The sequence below is a fragment of the Carassius auratus genome, chromosome 4 (genome assembly GCF_003368295.1).
Source record: "Carassius auratus strain Wakin chromosome 4, ASM336829v1, whole genome shotgun sequence".
NCBI classification, from domain to species: Eukaryota; Metazoa; Chordata; class Actinopteri; order Cypriniformes; family Cyprinidae; genus Carassius; species Carassius auratus.
The window spans coordinates 2,831,788-2,849,491 of NC_039246.1; the positions used below are offsets into that span (position 1 = coordinate 2,831,788).

The 17,704-nt window shown below is 41.0% G+C and overlaps 3 protein-coding genes across 4 annotated transcripts in view; 1 reads left to right on the plus strand and 2 right to left on the minus strand.

Annotated features, from left to right (window-relative positions):
• LOC113066531 (gastrula zinc finger protein XlCGF57.1-like) overlaps positions 1–17,704 on the minus strand; it is a 1,043,158-nt gene that overhangs the window by 969,849 nt on the left and 55,605 nt on the right. The gene's annotated exons all lie outside the window — the stretch shown is intronic.
• nots (nothepsin) lies at positions 693–5,448 on the plus strand. Of its 2 annotated transcripts, none has more exons than XM_026238452.1 (9): positions 693–839; positions 2,338–2,521; positions 2,618–2,735; positions 2,842–2,960; positions 3,030–3,226; positions 4,088–4,210; positions 4,294–4,447; positions 4,596–4,744; positions 5,179–5,448. In XM_026238452.1, exons 1-9 carry the CDS (start codon positions 784–786, stop codon positions 5,186–5,188), a joined length of 1,110 nt encoding a protein of 369 aa, XP_026094237.1. In that variant the 5' UTR covers positions 693–783; the 3' UTR covers positions 5,189–5,448. The 2 variants fall into 2 exon arrangements, with proteins under 2 accessions (XP_026094237.1, XP_026094231.1); XM_026238446.1 differs by having other exon boundaries at positions 4,596–4,694.
• LOC113067286 (putative zinc finger protein 702) lies at positions 14,304–16,142 on the minus strand. Its single transcript, XM_026239678.1, has 3 exons — positions 16,084–16,142; positions 15,118–15,312; positions 14,304–14,749 (listed from the first exon to the last, which is right to left on the minus strand). The coding sequence occupies exons 2-3, from the start codon at positions 15,284–15,286 to the stop codon at positions 14,340–14,342; spliced, it is 579 nt and encodes a 192-aa protein (XP_026095463.1). The 5' UTR covers positions 15,287–15,312; positions 16,084–16,142; the 3' UTR covers positions 14,304–14,339.

Sequence of the window (17,704 nt, forward strand, 5' to 3'; positions counted from 1 at the left end):
CCAGTTTATCAGATACAAATCTCTTTTGTTGATTTTTCATTTGCAGTTAAAGTATGTCTTAACTATTTCTTGCACAGAAATAAAAGAGCAATGCATACTAATCTTATTTAATCTTATTTCAAGTACAAATATCCAATAATTCTTAAGCTGCACTTTCTTTAGATGAAATATGGTCTAATGTTTGTTTCCTGGGGATTTTAAGTAAAACGTAAAACTGTTGGCCGTAGGGTAAGAAAAATAATCTTAAAGCAAATGCAAGCGAGAATATTTTACATTTCTTACCCCATTGGCAGATAATTAACAAAATAAAAAAGTCACTTTAAAACATGTTAAAACCCCAAAACTGGCACCAACCACAGCTAAGTAATTTGATTAGAAACTGTTGACATGAGTGTTATGTGGCAGGAATGAGATGATCTGCTCTGTATGAAGACGAGGACAGATGTGGATGTGAGGAAGAAGACTGGATCTGAGAGTTCATCACGTCTGCTTTCACTGAAACAACAACACATTTCATGAGTCTTGATCTTTAACTGACATGAACAAGAGCTTAAAACACTGGGTCTCATTTAAATGTACCAGAATGAGTGGTTTTCATGTGTTCTCCAGACAGAGACTAATATTTCAGCAGAACTGATCTGATTTGTTCATCTGTGGTGTTTGCTGAGTGTTAAACCAACACATGAGCTGGTCACAGTGACCGAAAGCGCTGAGTCCGGCGGTCAGAGCTGTGTGTGTGTGTGTGTGTGTGTGTGTGTGTCACTCTTGATCTGAGACGGCAGCATGAGGACGAGTCTGCTCCTGCTGGTGTGTGTGGGCTTCGTGCACGGTCTGGGCAGGTAAGATTCAGATACACACACTGCTTTAAAACAGAAACTGAGCTGTTAAAAACTGGCCGTCTTTCTTTTCTTGGCATCCCTCTGTGATGGACCGTTAAATGAACTGGTGATTTCTGAGTGAAAACTGTTTCCGCACTCTTCTTTCAGTGTGTGTCACGAAACACATCCAGCACTTAGTTCAAAGTCATTAGAAACAAATATTACACCACAGTGTTTTCTAATACAACCATCTAAACATTATTAAATCAATATAAAATAAGGTAAGAAAACAACATTATTTGACACATTATGTTGAAAATGTACCAAAATGAAGGGAGTCAGAAAAATAGTTGTTTCTGACCTTACTTGGGTAATGTGTTTAGCCCCCAAACATGTGATTGAACTATCAGTGGAATATTGGCTAGATTCACACAGTCTGATTTGACTATGAAACTATCGTAAATATGAACTCAATTAGATCGTCCAGTGCAGAATACATAGAGACCAAACATGATGTAGGTGAGTTTACACTAACTAGTGATCTATCAAGCTTGCATAAGACCGTAAACAATACAGAAGGAGCTAGTAATCATACACAAAGACCTGGGGATATACATGACAGGACGCTCATAGAAAATCTGCCCATCAATTAATGAAAGAAGTCGTTTCCTACAGCAGTATGTGTCTGTTTAAGAGAGAACTGAGTACAGGAGACGATTCTCTACATGGTTTCAGGTCGTAAAGTTTGGCTGAACAATTGTGTCTTATTAGCTACACTACAGAACCTGAATCAATGAGTCATTTCTGTTTCTCACATTAGTGCATTAACACTCCTGTTCAAAACATTGCGTGAGTCCATGTGCTGTGGAGTCTGGCTGTACAATTCAATTATATTCTGCTGAAAAGAACGAAATGACTTGAGAAAGACTTGTATATTTAGATGAAGGAGATTCAGAGATGTGAATCCATTATTTGAGGGTGAGGTGAACATGTGGAAAAGGGGCTTGCAGATGCAGATGCACTGGGTCCCCATAAACACACACACTGCATCTCTTTTGGGAGGAGAGGATGAATGTACGTGTTGTAAATCACACAGCTCGGCTTCAGCACGAACCAACCCGCTGTAGATCAACTAACATGGTCATTTCAACTAAAAAATACATTTACTGTCACATAAATGAGAATTAGAAACCAGATATGTCATAATATAGTGAACATGTTGGTGAATATCTTGAATAAAAAAAGGGAAACTCGATAAAAGTGATGCATGTGTCATTCAGTGCCATTGTGAGTCACGTGACAAACATGATAGGGTGACCATATGAGACATCTTCTCTTGCCAGGATTTGATATTGCCTAAAATATCCAGATTTTGGCTGTTTGTGCTGTGCAGATCGATCATTGTATGACATTCATGAGAGCAGACGGCTCCTTATGCTTTAACATCACTCTCTTGGTGTCGTACAATGATCGGATATGACGAATATACATTCATAGAAAAGCATTTGTCCTGTTTCAGGGTCTCATTAAGCCGCTTGCCCTCAGTTCGTAGTCGACTGCGAGCCGCTGAGCAGCTGAATGAGTTCCTGCGTGAGCACCAGCCAGACGTCTTCTCGCGGCGCTATGCCCAGTGTTACCCAGCCACACAACACTACCTTCGTATGGGGGGCAGATCCACAGAGAGACTCTACAACTTCATGGACGTGAGCACTTCTCTGTGTTGATCTAATGTTACACGCTCACTGTGATCTGAACTTCCTTGCTGTAGGGTTAGGGTTATATTGTTGTGTGTTGTACAGGCCCAGTTCTTCGGTCAGATCAGTCTGGGCAAACCAGAGCAGAATTTCACGGTGGTGTTTGATACGGGCTCCACTGACCTCTGGGTGCCATCATCTTACTGCGTGAGCCAAGCATGCGGTAACTAACACGTTCATCATTTACATGCATTGAAAAGTGTGTGCCCGTGTGATTGACCTGGTTATTGTTTGTGCTGTTGGGTCACGGTGTTCCTCTCTTGGCACAGCGATGCATCACAAGTTCAAGGCCTTTGAATCGAGCACATATGCGCATGATGGACGGGTTTTTGGCATCCATTACGGCTCTGGGCACCTGCTGGGAGTGATGGCCAGAGAAGAGTTAAAGGTATCTGATCACTATGAGCCGTCATATTTATACTTTAATATAAAAACTCCTGTGTTTGTCCGGGTTCAGGTGGGCTCTGTGACGGTCCAGAACCAGGTGTTTGGAGAGGCTGTGTACGAGCCCGGTTTTGCCTTTGTCCTGGCTCAGTTTGATGGGGTTCTGGGTCTGGGTTTCCCTCAGCTGGCAGAGGAGCTGGGCTCGCCTGTGTTTGACACTATGATAGCACAGGGATTGCTGGATGAACCTGTCTTCTCCTTCTATCTCAAGTAAGAAACCACTACAACACTTACAACAGATAATCTGATGGTGATACTGAGGGCACTGAAAATGTGATATTCTGTTTGAGAATGTCTCAGTCTGTATGTAACCCTAGGTAGGAACAAGATGTTGTACCAGTGGCTGATGCTAAGGTTCAAGGCGTTGAAGCCCAAGTAATGCACCCGTTCATTAGCTGTTATGATTGTTAAAGCAATTAATGCCTTAAAAGGCCCAATGGACTGTTTATGGAAATACACACATATGGACTCTCCCAAACACACAGAAAGAGCCTGAGAATTGGGAGCTAAATTTTAGGAAGCAAAGCTGCATTTGTGAAATTTGGGAATGTGCTTGGAGCAAGAGTAAGATCGAACGGCAAGACTTGATATTGGTATGTTTTGCTCCTCAAAGAAAAAATGAATAATCCAAGTTTTCCTTCTCACTTTTTTAATAATGAAAATATGCATCCTTCAGATATTTTGTCACCTAGTTAAATCTAACCATCTCAGGTCCAATAATGGATTCAATCCACCATCTTTTTGGGGGCAAAAAGATGTCTGCAAAGTCTTTCTCTTTCAGCAAAAGAAACTACTCTTTCTGCATCAGTGAAATCATTTCTGCAACATAAACATAATCTCATGGGACATTGAATGACATAAAAATGAATGCATCCATAAACCAGTTTCGAGTTTGGACAATAAAGCAACATTATTAAGCACAATTTTCTGAGCAATGGATAACGTTTATATATCATGTTTGTGATAGTCAAACCTCAACCTTGAAGCAGACTAATTTATATTAATTTTTCTGTTTACTTTTACTGCGGTTGTGTTGGTGATCTTCACTGTATGCCCTCTTAACTATTACAGGAACAATGGCTCTAGTTTTGGAGGGGAGGTGGTGTTTGGAGGCGTGGATGAAACCCGGTTCGTTTCTCCCATCAACTGGATTGCAGTCACTCAGAAGGGATACTGGCAGATCCGATTAGATGTGTGAGTGAGTTTCCATCCATTACAACACTCATTCGACACAGACAAACCCAACAGAGATGAGTGAGCTGTGCTTGTGTGTCTAGTGTGAAGGTTCAGGGAGCCCTGAGGTTCTGCTATCGTGGTCCTCAAGGCTGTCAAGCTGTACTGGACACAGGAACGTCTCTAATTGGCGGCCCAGCCAGAGACATCCTGCTCCTCCAGCAGTTTATTGGAGCAACACCGACCGCTGTTGGAGAGGTGATCATGAGACCCTGTTTTATTTAATACATAGTTATCAGTTGCTGCAAAATTCAGTATGTATTGGGCTCTAGTGATCACTCTTCTGATTCATCATAGAGAAGAGACACTACAGCCTCGACTGTGTTTGTTTGCTTGTGGGTTTCAGTTCCTGGTAGACTGTGTCAGGATCAGCAGTCTTCCTGTAGTGTCCTTCCAGATCAATAATGTGGAGTATTCTCTCACTGGAGAACAGTATATCAGGAGGGTGAGGACCACACAACAACCGTTTCAGCATTTCAATCCCTCCAATTTAAGGTCTAGAAAGGTCTCAGTATATTGTCCTGATTCCTGTGCTAATGCATCCTGTGACTTAATACATTTTGTTCAACATCATTTTGAATTCTCTGAAAAATGAGCTATATCAAAATGAGCAAACTGACCAACCTTGAGCAATGTGTGGACAAATGCACCAAAATGTACTTAAGAGTATATGTCTTTACAGTTTGTTGTGTTATCACAACCATGATATAAAAATGCATACTTTTGCACATAACTTCTAAGGTTTAGATACAGAGTTGCTAATAGCTTTTGCTATCTTTACTAATTTGTATTATGTCTACACAATGCAATCATATAACATGTTCCCAGTTCAACATTTTCTCAGATAGGATTGCCACGGTGTTAAATTCACAAGCTCAAGCGGTATCTCAGCTTCTACAGTCTGGTGATTGCTCTGGTTTCCTCTGTAGGAGACACTGAACAATAAGGAGATCTGCTTCAGTGGCTTTCAGTCCATAGATGTGCCATCTTCAGCCGGACCCATCTGGATTCTAGGAGACGTTTTCCTCTCTCAGTTTTACAGCATCTACGACCGAGGTCACAATCGAGTGGGATTGGCTCATCTCTCAGAAAACTCACAAATCTCTGTGTAGACCACATCTCATCTCTGAATGTGCTGCAGGATGCAGAAGATGATAATGAGTGTTTGGTGTCCTCTATTAAATCATTACACTTCATCATCTACTGCCTTTGCTCTGTTCAGTCTGATAATAATGTGTGCTCAGCACAGCAATGAGAGCAGCAGAGAGATTTTCTGGATCATCACAGGAGATAGGAAACTACTTAATTACTTCAATATATTCATGCATATATATACACATTATACTAACTAAAAAATGATGGGTTAAAAATAACCCAACAAGTAACACAACTATGGGTTAACATAGCACCTTCCCAACTGTGGGTTATTTTTGACCCAATGATATGCACAATTATAATGCACTAAAAATCTATTTATTCTATTTATATAAATCTATTCTAATCTCAGTAGTTTTTAGTATACTTTTGCAATTGAACTGGAGTGCTACTGAAGTAGAAATATACGTTTAATTAGCGTATTTACAGTGTATAACCTTTACCATTTTATTAAGCACAAAAGATAAGAATGTACTTTCTGGTATTTAAGTAGTTTTTTGTGCACTCAAGTATTTGTTTTTTTCACCTGGGTTATTAGAGTCCTTTCAACAGAACAGATGTAGTAAACACTGCTTTGCTTTGTGCAAGATACGTTTATTTTAGAAAATTTAAATTTTTATAGCGTCATCAAATACAGGAAGTCCAGAGTTACAGTCTGGACCAATATCATGGGTTTATGTTATTATTTTATAGGATGCACAATTTTCTGGAAGCAGATATTTTGAGAGAACATACAGGTAGGATATTCTCTTTAAATTAATTTATAAAGGCAATGCATGAGTAATATCTGACTGAAATACATTTAAATTTACTTACAGTGTAAATCCTATGTGTAAAACACAACCTTCCTGAGGTCAGAAGTTTATACTCACATTAATGAGGAAGTGCCTTCCTGCTCCACAGCAGAAGCCTTGCTTTGATCAAAATGTTCGGCTACTAGACAACTTCTCAAAATCTCCTCGGTTTTGCATTACCTATACATAAATTCCCACATCAGCAAATAAAAAACACAGTTTGATGATAAAAAGTATTACTAAATTAAGAAAAAAATCTTATGATCACTTATAAATGCTGCATGTAAAACAATCTGCTTTCAGTTTGTCAGCAAGGTGCCAGGTATGTTTAGGGGAAAACAACAACAACATATCATCGTTTGGTTGTGAGAGTGACTAGAGACTTTGATAAAATATTTGGTGACAGTTTTTAATAATGATCAATTAGAATCATTCAAAAATTGTTTTGCTAAAGGTTAACCTATATTTTAAAAATTAATATACATTTATAGAGGATTATTAAGCCATCAAAAAAAATTTTATATGACAAAAGAATGATAGTAACTTTAGTTAATTATTATATAATTAGCTATAGAATTATTGATATATTATGAATCAATTATTTTCAAAAATGTGTAGCTGTAACTGTTATAACGTTGCTGTAACATTTTATTGTGAAGATTTTCAATGTTGTTCATAAATATTAACAAAGCAGAACAGACCTAAGGGCACTTTTTATTATCTGTGACTTTACAGACAAGCTTGTTTTACACGGAACCAGGTACAATGTTGCCAGGTTTGGCAGGTTCCTCTACAGCTGGGGTTCTTGTGATCAGGGTGAACCACACAAAAATGCAGCGGGTGACTGGACAAATTATTTTTCAATAAGTGGGATTTTTATTCACTTTTTTGTTTGGTCAATACATTTTAATATACTTGAAGACATGTATAAATATAAATGACAGAAAAATAATATACAGTGCTATGCAGTTTAACCAATCAGTGTCAGGCAGGTCAGAGCTGTCAATCAGTATGCCGTCTTATTGATTCTAGGGTGATGGGCTCTATAACGTTTTAATTTTACTTGCCACACGCAAAATGATTTTACCAAACAAAGCAATTCAACATTACTTTAAATCAAATATTTGGGCAACACATCATCAAAAATGTTTCATGTTTATTAAACCATACATACTGACTGAACATATTTGTGTTCGTATTTTCCGGACTATAAGTTGCACTTTTTTTCATAATTTGGCTGGTCCTGCCACTTATAGTCAGATGCGACTTATCAAAATTAATTTGACATGAACCAAGAGAAATGAACCAAGAGAAAACATTACCGTCTACAGCCGCGAGAGGGCACTCTGTGCTGCTCAGTGCTCCTGTAGCCTACACTGAAAACATAGAGCGCCCTCTCACGGCTGGAGACGGTAATGTTTTCACTTGGTTTTTGGTTCTAAATAAATGCGACTTATAGTCCAGTGCGACTTATAGATAGAAAAATACGTTAATTACCTCACGCCGGAAACCCTTAACGTAATGTGGAAATGCACCTAACTAACGTAAATCAAGCAAGCTACTATGCATATGGTACTAAGTGTGCCTGTGGTTCTAAGTGTGCATGTGGTGCTAGTGTACATGTGCAGCTAAGTGTGCATGTGGTGCTAGTTTGTATGTGGTGGTATGTGTGCCTGTGGTGCTAAGTGTGGATGTGGTGTTATTGTGCATGTGGTGTTAAGTGTGCCTGTAGTCCTAAGTGTGCATGTGGTGCTAGTGTACATGTGATACTAGTGTGTCTGTGGTTCTAAGTGTGCATGTGGTGCTAAGTGTGCTTGTGGTGCTAAGTGTGCATGTGGTGCTAAGTGTGCTTGTGGTGCTAAGTGTGCCTGTGGTTCTAAGTGTGCATGTGATGCTAGTGTGTCTGTGGTGCTAAGTGTGCATGTGGTGCTAGTGTGCCTGTGGTTCTAAGTGTGCATGTGATGCTAGTGTGTCTGTGGTGCTAAGTGTGCATGTGGTGCTAGTGTGCCTGTGGTTCTAAGTGTGCATGTGGTGCTAGTGTACATGTGATGCTAGTGTGTATGTGGTGCTAAGTGTGCCTTTGGTTCTAAGTGTTTATGTGGTGCTAGTGTACATGTGATGCTAGTATGTCTGTGGTTCTAAGTGTGCATGTGGTTCTAAGTGTGCATGTGGTGCTAAGTGTGCTTGTGGTGCTAAGTGTGCATGTGGTGCTAAGTGTGCTTGTGGTGCTAAGTGTGCCTGTGGTTCTAAGTGTGCATGTGATGCTAGTGTGTCTGTGGTGCTAAGTGTGCATGTGGTGCTAGTGTGCCTGTGGTTCTAAGTGTGCATGTGATGCTAGTGTGTCTGTGGTGCTAAGTGTGCATGTGGTGCTAGTGTGCCTGTGGTTCTAAGTGTGCATGTGGTGCTAGTGTACATGTGATGCTAGTGTGTATGTGGTTCTAAGTGTGCCTTTGGTTCTAAGTGTTTATGTGGTGCTAGTGTACATGTGATGCTAGTATGTCTGTGGTTCTAAGTGTGCATGTGGTGCTAAGTGTGCCTGTGGTGCTAAGTCTGCATGTGGTGCTAGTGAACATGTGGTGCTAAGTGTGCCTGTGGAGCTAAGTGTGCATGTGATGCTAAGTCTGTATGTGGTGCTAAGTGCACATGTGGTTCTAAGTGTGCCTGTGGTGCAAGTGTACATGTGGTGCTAAGTCTGTATGTCGTGCTAAGAGTGTATGTGGTGGTAAGTGTTTATGTGCAGCTAAGTGTGCATGTGGTGCTAGTTTGTATGTGGTGGTATGTGTGCAAGTGGTGCTAAGTGTGCATGTGGTGCTAAGTGTGCCTGTGGTTCTAAGTGTGCATGTGATGCTAAGTCTGTATGTGGTGCTAAGTGCACATGTGGTTCTAAGTGTGCCTGTGGTGCAAGTGTACATGTGGTGCTAAGTCTGTATGTCGTGCTAAGAGTGTATGTGGTGGTAAGTGTTTATGTGCAGCTAAGTGTGCATGTGGTGCTAGTTTGTATGTGGTGGTATTTGTGCAAGTGGTGCTAAGTGTGGATGTGGTGTTATTGTGCATGTGGTGTTAAGTGTGCCTGTGGTGCTAGTGTGCATGTGGTTCTAAGGTGCATGTGGTGCTAAGTGTGCCTGTGGTTCTAAGTGTGCATGTGGTTCTAAGTGTGCATGTGGTGCTAAGTGTGCCTGTGGTTCTAAGTGTGCATGTGGTGCTAGTGTACATGTGATGCTAGTGTGTATGTGGTGCTAAGTGTGCCTTTGGTTCTAAGTGTTTATGTGGTGCTAGTGTACATGTGATGCTAGTATGTCTGTGGTTCTAAGTGTGCATGTGGTGCTAAGTGTGCCTGTGGTGCTAGTGTGCCTGTGGTGCTAGTGTGTATGTGGTGCTAAGTGTGCCTTTGGTTCTAAGTGTTTATGTGGTGCTAGTGTGCCTGTGGTGCTAGTGTGCCTGTGGTTCTAAGTGTGAATGTGGTTCTAAGTGTGAATGTGGTTCTAAGTGTGCCTGTGGTGCTAAGTGTGCCTGTGGTGCTACTGTGCCTGTGGTGTTAGTGTGCCTTTGGTGCTAAGTCTGCATGTGGTGCTAGTGAACATGTGGTGCTAAGTGTGCCTGTGGAGCTAAGTGTGCATGTGATGCTAAGTCTGTATGTGGTGCTAAGTGCACATGTGGTTCTAAGTGTGCCTGTGGTGCAAGTGTACATGTGGTGCTAAGTCTGTATGTCATGCTAAGAGTGTATGTGGTGGTAAGTGTTTATGTGCAGCTAAGTGTGCATGTGGTGCTAGTTTGTATGTGGTGGTATGTGTGCAAGTGGTGCTAAGTGTGCATGTGGTGTTAAGTGTGCCTGTGGTTCTAAGTGTGCATGTGGTGCTAAGTGTGCCTGTGGTTCTAACTGTGCATGTGGTGCTAAGTGTGCCTGTGGTGCAAGTGTACATGTGGTGCTAAGTCTGTATGTCGTGCTAAGAGTGAATGTGGTGGTAAGTGTTTATGTGCAGCTAAGTGTGCATGTGGTGCTAGTTTGTATGTGGTGGTATTTGTGCAAGTGGTGCTAAGTGTGGATGTGGTGCTAAGTGCACATGTGGTTCTAAGTGTGCCTGTGGTGCAAGTGTACATGTGGTGCTAAGTCTGTATGTCATGCTAAGAGTGCATGTGGTGCTAAGTGTGCCTGTGGTGCTAGTGTGCCTGTGGTGCTAGTGTGTATGTGGTGCTAAGTGTGCCTTTGGTTCTAAGTGTTTATGTGGTGCTAGTGTGCCTGTGGTGCTAGTGTGCCTGTGGTTCTAAGTGTGAATGTGGTTCTAAGTGTGAATGTGGTTCTAAGTGTGCCTGTGGTGCTAAGTGTGCCTGTGGTGCTACTGTGCCTGTGGTGTTAGTGTGCCTTTGGTGCTAAGTCTGCATGTGGTGCTAGTGAACATGTGGTGCTAAGTGTGCCTGTGGAGCTAAGTGTGCATGTGATGCTAAGTCTGTATGTGGTGCTAAGTGCACATGTGGTTCTAAGTGTGCCTGTGGTGCAAGTGTACATGTGGTGCTAAGTCTGTATGTCATGCTAAGAGTGTATGTGGTGGTAAGTGTTTATGTGCAGCTAAGTGTGCATGTGGTGCTAGTTTGTATGTGGTGGTATGTGTGCAAGTGGTGCTAAGTGTGCATGTGGTGTTAAGTGTGCCTGTGGTTCTAAGTGTGCATGTGGTGCTAAGTGTGCCTGTGGTTCTAACTGTGCATGTGGTGCTAAGTGTGCCTGTGGTGCAAGTGTACATGTGGTGCTAAGTCTGTATGTCGTGCTAAGAGTGAATGTGGTGGTAAGTGTTTATGTGCAGCTAAGTGTGCATGTGGTGCTAGTTTGTATGTGGTGGTATTTGTGCAAGTGGTGCTAAGTGTGGATGTGGTGCTAAGTGCACATGTGGTTCTAAGTGTGCCTGTGGTGCAAGTGTACATGTGGTGCTAAGTCTGTATGTCATGCTAAGAGTGCATGTGGTGCTAAGTGTGCCTGTGGTGCTAGTGTGCCTGTGGTGCTAGTGTGTATGTGGTGCTAAGTGTGCCTTTGGTTCTAAGTGTTTATGTGGTGCTAGTGTGCCTGTGGTTCTAAGTGTGAATGTGGTTCTAAGTGTGAATGTGGTTCTAAGTGTGCCTGTGGTGCTAAGTGTGCCTGTGGTGCTACTGTGCCTGTGGTGTTAGTGTGCCTTTGGTGCTAAGTCTGCATGTGGTGCTAGTGAACATGTGGTGCTAAGTGTGCCTGTGGTGCTAAGTGTGCATGTGGTGCTAAGTGTGTCTGTGGTTCTAAGTGTGCATGTGGTGCTAAGTGTGCATGTCGTGCTAAGCATGTATGCCTTGCTTCTAGTATGTGGTGCTATGTGTGTATGTGGTGCTAGTGTGCAATAACAAAGATTATAATATGGATTTTTTTATTTTTTCAGAAAACTTGCACAAAATAAATTCAAGCACTTTCAAAGACAAACTTTCCAGGGCCATGAATGTATTTATTTTTTTCTGATGTGGTGCTAAGTGTGCATGTGGTGTTAAGTGTGCCTGTGGTTCTAAGTGTGCATGTGGTGCTAAGTGTGCCTGTGGTACTAACTGTGCATGTGGTGCTAAGTGTGCCTGTGGTGCAAGTGTACATGTGGTGCTAAGTCTGTATGTCGTGCTAAGAGTGAATGTGGTGGTAAGTGTTTATGTGCAGCTAAGTGTGCATGTGGTGCTAGTTTGTATGTGGTGGTATATGTGCAAGTGGTGCTAAGTGTGGATGTGGTGCTAAGTGCACATGTGGTTCTAAGTGTGCCTGTGGTGCAAGTGTACATGTGGTGCTAAGTCTGTATGTCATGCTAAGAGTGCATGTGGTGGTAAGTGTTTATGTGCAGCTAAGTGTGCATGTGGTGCTAGTTTGTATGTGGTGGTATGTGTGCAAGTGGTGCTAAGTGTGCATGTGGTGCTAAGTGTGCCTGTGGTTCTAAGTGTGCATGTGGTGCTAAGTGTGCCTGTGGTTCTAACTGTGCATGTGGTGCTAAGTGTGCCTGTGGTGCAAGTGTACATGTGGTGCTAAGTCTGTATGTCGTGCTAAGAGTGAATGTGGTGGTAAGTGTTTATGTGCAGCTAAGTGTGCATGTGGTGCTAGTTTGTATGTGGTGGTATATGTGCAAGTGGTGCTAAGTGTGGATGTGGTGTTATTGTGCATGTGGTGTTAAGTGTGCATGTGGTGCTAGTGTGCATGTGGTTCTAAGTGTGCATGTGGTGTTAAGTGTGTCTGTGGTTCTAAGTGTTCCTGTGGTTTTAAGTGTGCATGTGGTGCTAGTGTACATGTGATGCTAGTGTGTCTGTGGTTCTAAGTGTGCATGTGGTGCTAAGTGTGCTTGTGGTGCTAAGTGTGCATGTGGTGCTAGTGTACATGTGCAGCTAAGTGTGCATGTGGTGCTAGTTTGTATGTGGTGGTATGTGTGCCTGTGGTGCTACGTGTGGATGTGGTGTTATTGTGCATGTGGTGCTAAGTGTGCTTGTGGTGCTAAGTGTGCATGTGGTGCTAAGTGTGCATGTGGTGCTAAGTGTGTCTGTGGTTCTAAGTGTGCATGTGGTGCTAAGTGTGCTTGTGGTGCTAAGTGTGCATGTGGTGCTAAGTGTGCATGTGGTGCTAAGTGTGCTTGTGGTGTTAAGTGTGCCTGTGGTTCTAAGTGTGCATGTGATGCTAGTGTGTCTGTGGTGCTAAGTGTGCATGTCGTGCTAGTGTACATGTGATGCTAGTGTGCCAGTGGTTCTAAGTGTGCATGTGGTGCTAGTGTACATGTGATGCTAGTGTGTCTGTGGTTCTAAGTTTGTATGTGGTGCTAAGTGTGCCTTTGGTTCTAGGTGTTTATGTGGTGCTAGTGTACATGTGATGCTAGTATGTCTGTGGTTCTAAGTGTGCATGTGGTGCTAAGTGTGCCTGTGGTACTAGTGTGCCTGTGGTGCTAAGTGTGCCTGTGGTTCTAAGTGTGCCTGTGGTGCTAGTGTGCCTTTGGTGCTAAGTCTGCATGTGGTGCTAGTGAACATGTGGTGCTAAGTGTGCCTGTGGAGCTAAGTGTGAATGTGATGCTAAGTCTGTATGTGGGCCTAACCTGATTTTCCCAAGTGAGACATGTTCCTGGGACAACATCGTTGTTGACCCTGGAACGACATTGTGATTAACCAATCAGATTTGAAGAACCAGTTTATAGATTTTGTGAAGTTTATGCTTAAAATCAGTGTCTGGTGCTTGTACATCAGTGTCATTCATCTATCATTTCCTCTGATTTTAGGGATTACTCATGGTTAAGGTTAGGTTTAGGTGTAGGGATATGGTTAAGAATATATTTTTGGAGTAAAATGTTGTTCCATGGTCAACAAAATATGTTGAACTAGGAACACATCGGACTTGGCAAAATCAGGACGTGCCTGTATGTGGTGCTAAGTGCACATGTGGTTCTAAGTGTGCCTGTGGTGCAAGTGTACATGTGGTGCTAAGTCTGTATGTCGTGCTAAGAGTGTATGTGGTGGTAAGTGTTTATGTGCAGCTAAGTGTGCATGTGGTGCTAGTTTGTATGTGGTGTTAAGTGTGCATGTGGTTCTAAGTGTGCATGTGGTGTTAAGTGTGCCTGTGGTTCTAAGTGTTCCTGTGGTTTTAAGTGTGCATGTATTGCTAGTGAACATGTGGTGCTAAGTGTGCCTGTGGTTCTAAGTGTGCCTGTGGTGCTAAGTGTGCCTGTGGTTCTAAGTTTGCATGTGGTGCTAAGTGTGTCTGTGGTTCTAAGTTTGCATGTGGTTCTAAGTGTGCCTGTGGTGCTAAGTGTGCCTGTGGTGCTAAGTGTGCCTGTGGTGCTAAGTGTGCATGTGGTGCTAAGTGTGTCTGTGGTTCTAAGTTTGCATGTGGTTCTAAGTGTGCCTGTGGTGCTAAGTGTGCCTGTGGTGCTAAGTGTGCATGTGGTGCTAAGTGTGTCTGTGGTTCTAAGTGTGCATGTGGTGCTAAGTGTGCATGTCGTGCTAAGCATGTATGCCTTGCTTCTAGTATGTGGTGCTATGTGTGTATGTGGTGCTAGTGTGCAATAACAAAGATTATAATATGGATTTTTTTATTTTTTCAGAAAACTTGCACAAAATAAATTCAAGCACTTTCAAAGACAAACTTTCCAGGGCCATGAATGTATTTATTTTTTTCTGATTCACAGACTTTCAATGATTTTAAGGACCAGTGGGAGCCCTATTCCACAACCTGTTTGCAAATGACGTGTCATGTCTTTAGAACACTTGAATCTCCCGTTACACTGAAGACACTGAAAGGGCTTATCTCTGGTGTGAATCCTCATGTGATAATGAAGGATTGCTTTCTGACTGAATCTCTTCCCACACTGTTGGCAGGTGACCGGCTTCTCTACAGTGTGAACTCTCATGTGTCTCATAAGTTTATGTTTCTGATTAAAACACTTTCCACACCGATGGCAAGTGAAACGGTTAGATCTTTTCCGTGAGGAAGTCTTTTTAGGCTGTATGAATTTTCCTCCAATCATGAAATCATGGTTTTCATACTGATCTTCATTCAGTTCTTGACTCTCCACTTTCAGCACCATCAGGTCTAAAGCAAAAAAATATATATAAAAAATACAAGTTAACACCGATTTACAGGCACAAAACAAACAAAGCATCAAATGCATTAAAATGCATAAAAACTGGGTTACTACAGCCGAATCCTGCCATTCGTGAAATAACATCTATCAGCAATTTCAGTCAGGATTTAAGCCTGAATCACTTATTACAGTTATACAGCTGCTTTGGCAATGTATAATGACTTTCTTCTACTGTTACACAAATGAGTATAGGACACCACACTAGGCCACACGTCTTTTCTTAATTATAACACTCCTATGACATTCTTCAAAAATATCATTCATTTCTGAAGAGCTGGACATTTGAATAAGGATCAGCTTTGAGAATGAAACCGACCTGTTTGTTCCTCAGTATCTTCTTGTTTGACTCTGAAAGCTTCTTCAATCGTCACCTCTACAGTCTCCTCTTTAATATACTCAGACTTTGTTTGCATCTCAGTATCTTCTTGTTTGACTCTGAAATCTTCAATTGTCATGTCTTCGCTCTCCTCTTTAATCAACGCCATCTGTACAACAGGGTCACCTGGAAAGCCTGATTAGACCAGAAAAACTAACAGTCAAAACTCGCATTACAGTTTACTAACAGAAGACACCGCTTGTATTTATTTATTATATTTGGTATTGATGAGATCACATTTAATAGATAATAGTTTGTCATTTTTTCTTATGTGCAATAGAGTGCTGCAGCAATGGTTTTCTTAATAATCTACTATTTGAATAGAATATCAATAATTGGTAAAAGCAAAAATATAATAAATAGATTAATTGAGTCGTATCACTGTGAGATATAATATTATAGGTTTAGATGAATCTAGTATTAGTCTATTATTGTGGATGCTGCTTTATGAACATAACATGCAGAAGGAATGAACTAAAGAGCTCTGGAAGTTAAATCTGGTCACATTAAAGTCACTCATATAATTTAACCAGAAAGACGAAGGACATTTTTTTTTTTTTTTATTGTAACCTAAAAAACAAAAACATAAATAAAAATGGCCATACAAATAAAAAACACAATTTAAACGAATTACACCCTAGCTGTAGTTTTTTTTTATTTAATTTTATTTTTTTCTGTATATTTCCTAGGATGCTGCTATGATTACAACCGTGACTTCATTTATGTAACGTTATATTTCTATGCAAGTGTTCTTGTTCTGTATGAAACACACACACACATAGAGAGAGATAGAGAGAGAAGGATTGAGTTGCGCCTAATGATTATGAACTGATTCGGGAGCTCAGTGAGACGCCCATGCGCGGCTTATATCGAGTTAAACACTTTAAAGTGTTAAAAGCCACGAACCTTTCTTCCTCCGATCACAGCCGCACGCTTGTACGTCACTCTTCTTCTTCTATTGTTTATTGGCGGTTGGTAATGTAGCTTTTTACTGCACTAGCGCCGACATCTGAACGGGAGTGTGGCTCCTCGATGCAGATATCATACATAAACATATTCACGGCTGTATTTCAAGTATGAAATATTTTGCTGATTTTTTTATTCTATTTACCTCTACCCACTGAAGTGCCATATAACAACAACTCCTCCAAACTCAGCTGTAAACACGGAAAGTCTGGGGTTCTTTTTTTAATCATGGCCAGATCACAAGACTGCAATGAACATACATACAATTAATGCAAGTAAACGTCAGAGGAATTCAGAGCTGAATTTCAGTGATTGTCATTCTGTCTAAAAGGAAAAACTCAGTATAGTTGTGACAAATTGTAAAAAAAATTAAAAATGTTTTCTTATTAAAAGTGTAATGCTTTTTTCCTTAATCATCTTCAAGAATCAGCTTAAAACACATCTCTTCCATCTTTATTTGACCCTCTAACTTTAACACTCACTATTCTAATTATATTCTTAAAAAAAAAAATCTAACTTCCTTTTTAATCTTTTTGTATTATATTTTCTTTTCATTTATTATACAATTGTATGTGTGTGTGTGTGTGTAAAGATCTCTAACACTAGTTTGCTCTATTTTTTTCTATTCTATCTGTTTTTTATTTTATTTATTACTTTATTTAAAATCCCATGCTACATGTACTGTACCAGCGAACGCTACTTTCATGCATCTGATTAACAGCTCTTATTTCAAACTTGTTGTTAGTGCTGTGGTAATTTTAACAGTTTCCTTCATACATTCAGTTCAACAACATTGTCTCAAGCCTACACACAGTTCCACTGAATGATAAATGACTTAACACTTAAATTTTTGCTCCGTCCATGTGCAATGAGTAGAAAAGAGCTGCACACTCCTGGTTTAACTGTAGATCTGCTTTGTATGTGTGATTTGAGCACCGCATGAATGCAAGTTGTTTCTATTTTTCTGTTGCTCTTTTAAAGTTATTTTCTTTATTAAGTAATGGTGTGGACAGCACAACGTTCATTACAGAACTTTCATGAGTTCTATGGGGAATAAATCGCCAGTTGTGGAATGTTAATAGCCTTCGTGAAGTCTGTCTGATATCAGCAAGCTAAGTGAGCTATCCTTATTGTTTCGTACGCACAGCATTACAAGTGGTGCCCAAACATTTTGCCTCTGGCCTTCTATTTATGGAGCAGTTTGCATGGATGCAGAACCGTCTGTGACGAGTGACGCAAAAAAATGCTGTAATCTTACTCGCCTGCTCGAGGCCTATTCCAACGTTAAAGCGGACATTTTGTGTGGCTGATGCAAGTGGATATTTCTTCACATTCCCGTGGATTTAATTTGCACATAGGATTGTGGTTCATTGAAGTAATCGGGAATTTGACTTTTAGGGAACTTTGACTGTTTCAGGGATTCAGACCTGGTTTTTACATCCATTTGTGTCATTCGCTGGAACTGCATGTGTTGAACAGACGTGTTGATGACGAGACTAGCCTGACTGACCAATCTGCATGGTTTGAGTATCCGCCCAGGCGGAGAGTACCAGCATCAGCG

What these genes read in the sequence shown, in the direction of transcription:
- nots (XM_026238446.1), top strand. Translation starts at nt 784, where the DNA reads ATGAGGACGAGTCTGCTCCTGCTGGTGTGTGTGGGCTTCGTGCACGGT. An exon ending in CTGCGTGAGCCAAGCATGCG is followed by an intron (nt 2,736 to 2,841) that starts GTAACTAACACG and finishes CTCTTGGCACAG; the next exon opens with CGATGCATCACAAGTTCAAG. An exon ending in TGGCCAGAGAAGAGTTAAAG is followed by an intron (nt 2,961 to 3,029) that starts GTATCTGATCAC and finishes GTCCGGGTTCAG; the next exon opens with GTGGGCTCTGTGACGGTCCA.
- LOC113067286 (XM_026239678.1), bottom strand. Translation starts at nt 15,286, where the DNA reads ATGGCGTTGATTAAAGAGGAGAGCGAAGACATGACAATTGAAGATTTC. An exon ending in AGATACTGAGGAACAAACAG is followed by an intron (nt 14,750 to 15,117) that starts GTCGGTTTCATT and finishes TTTTTGCTTTAG; the next exon opens with ACCTGATGGTGCTGAAAGTG.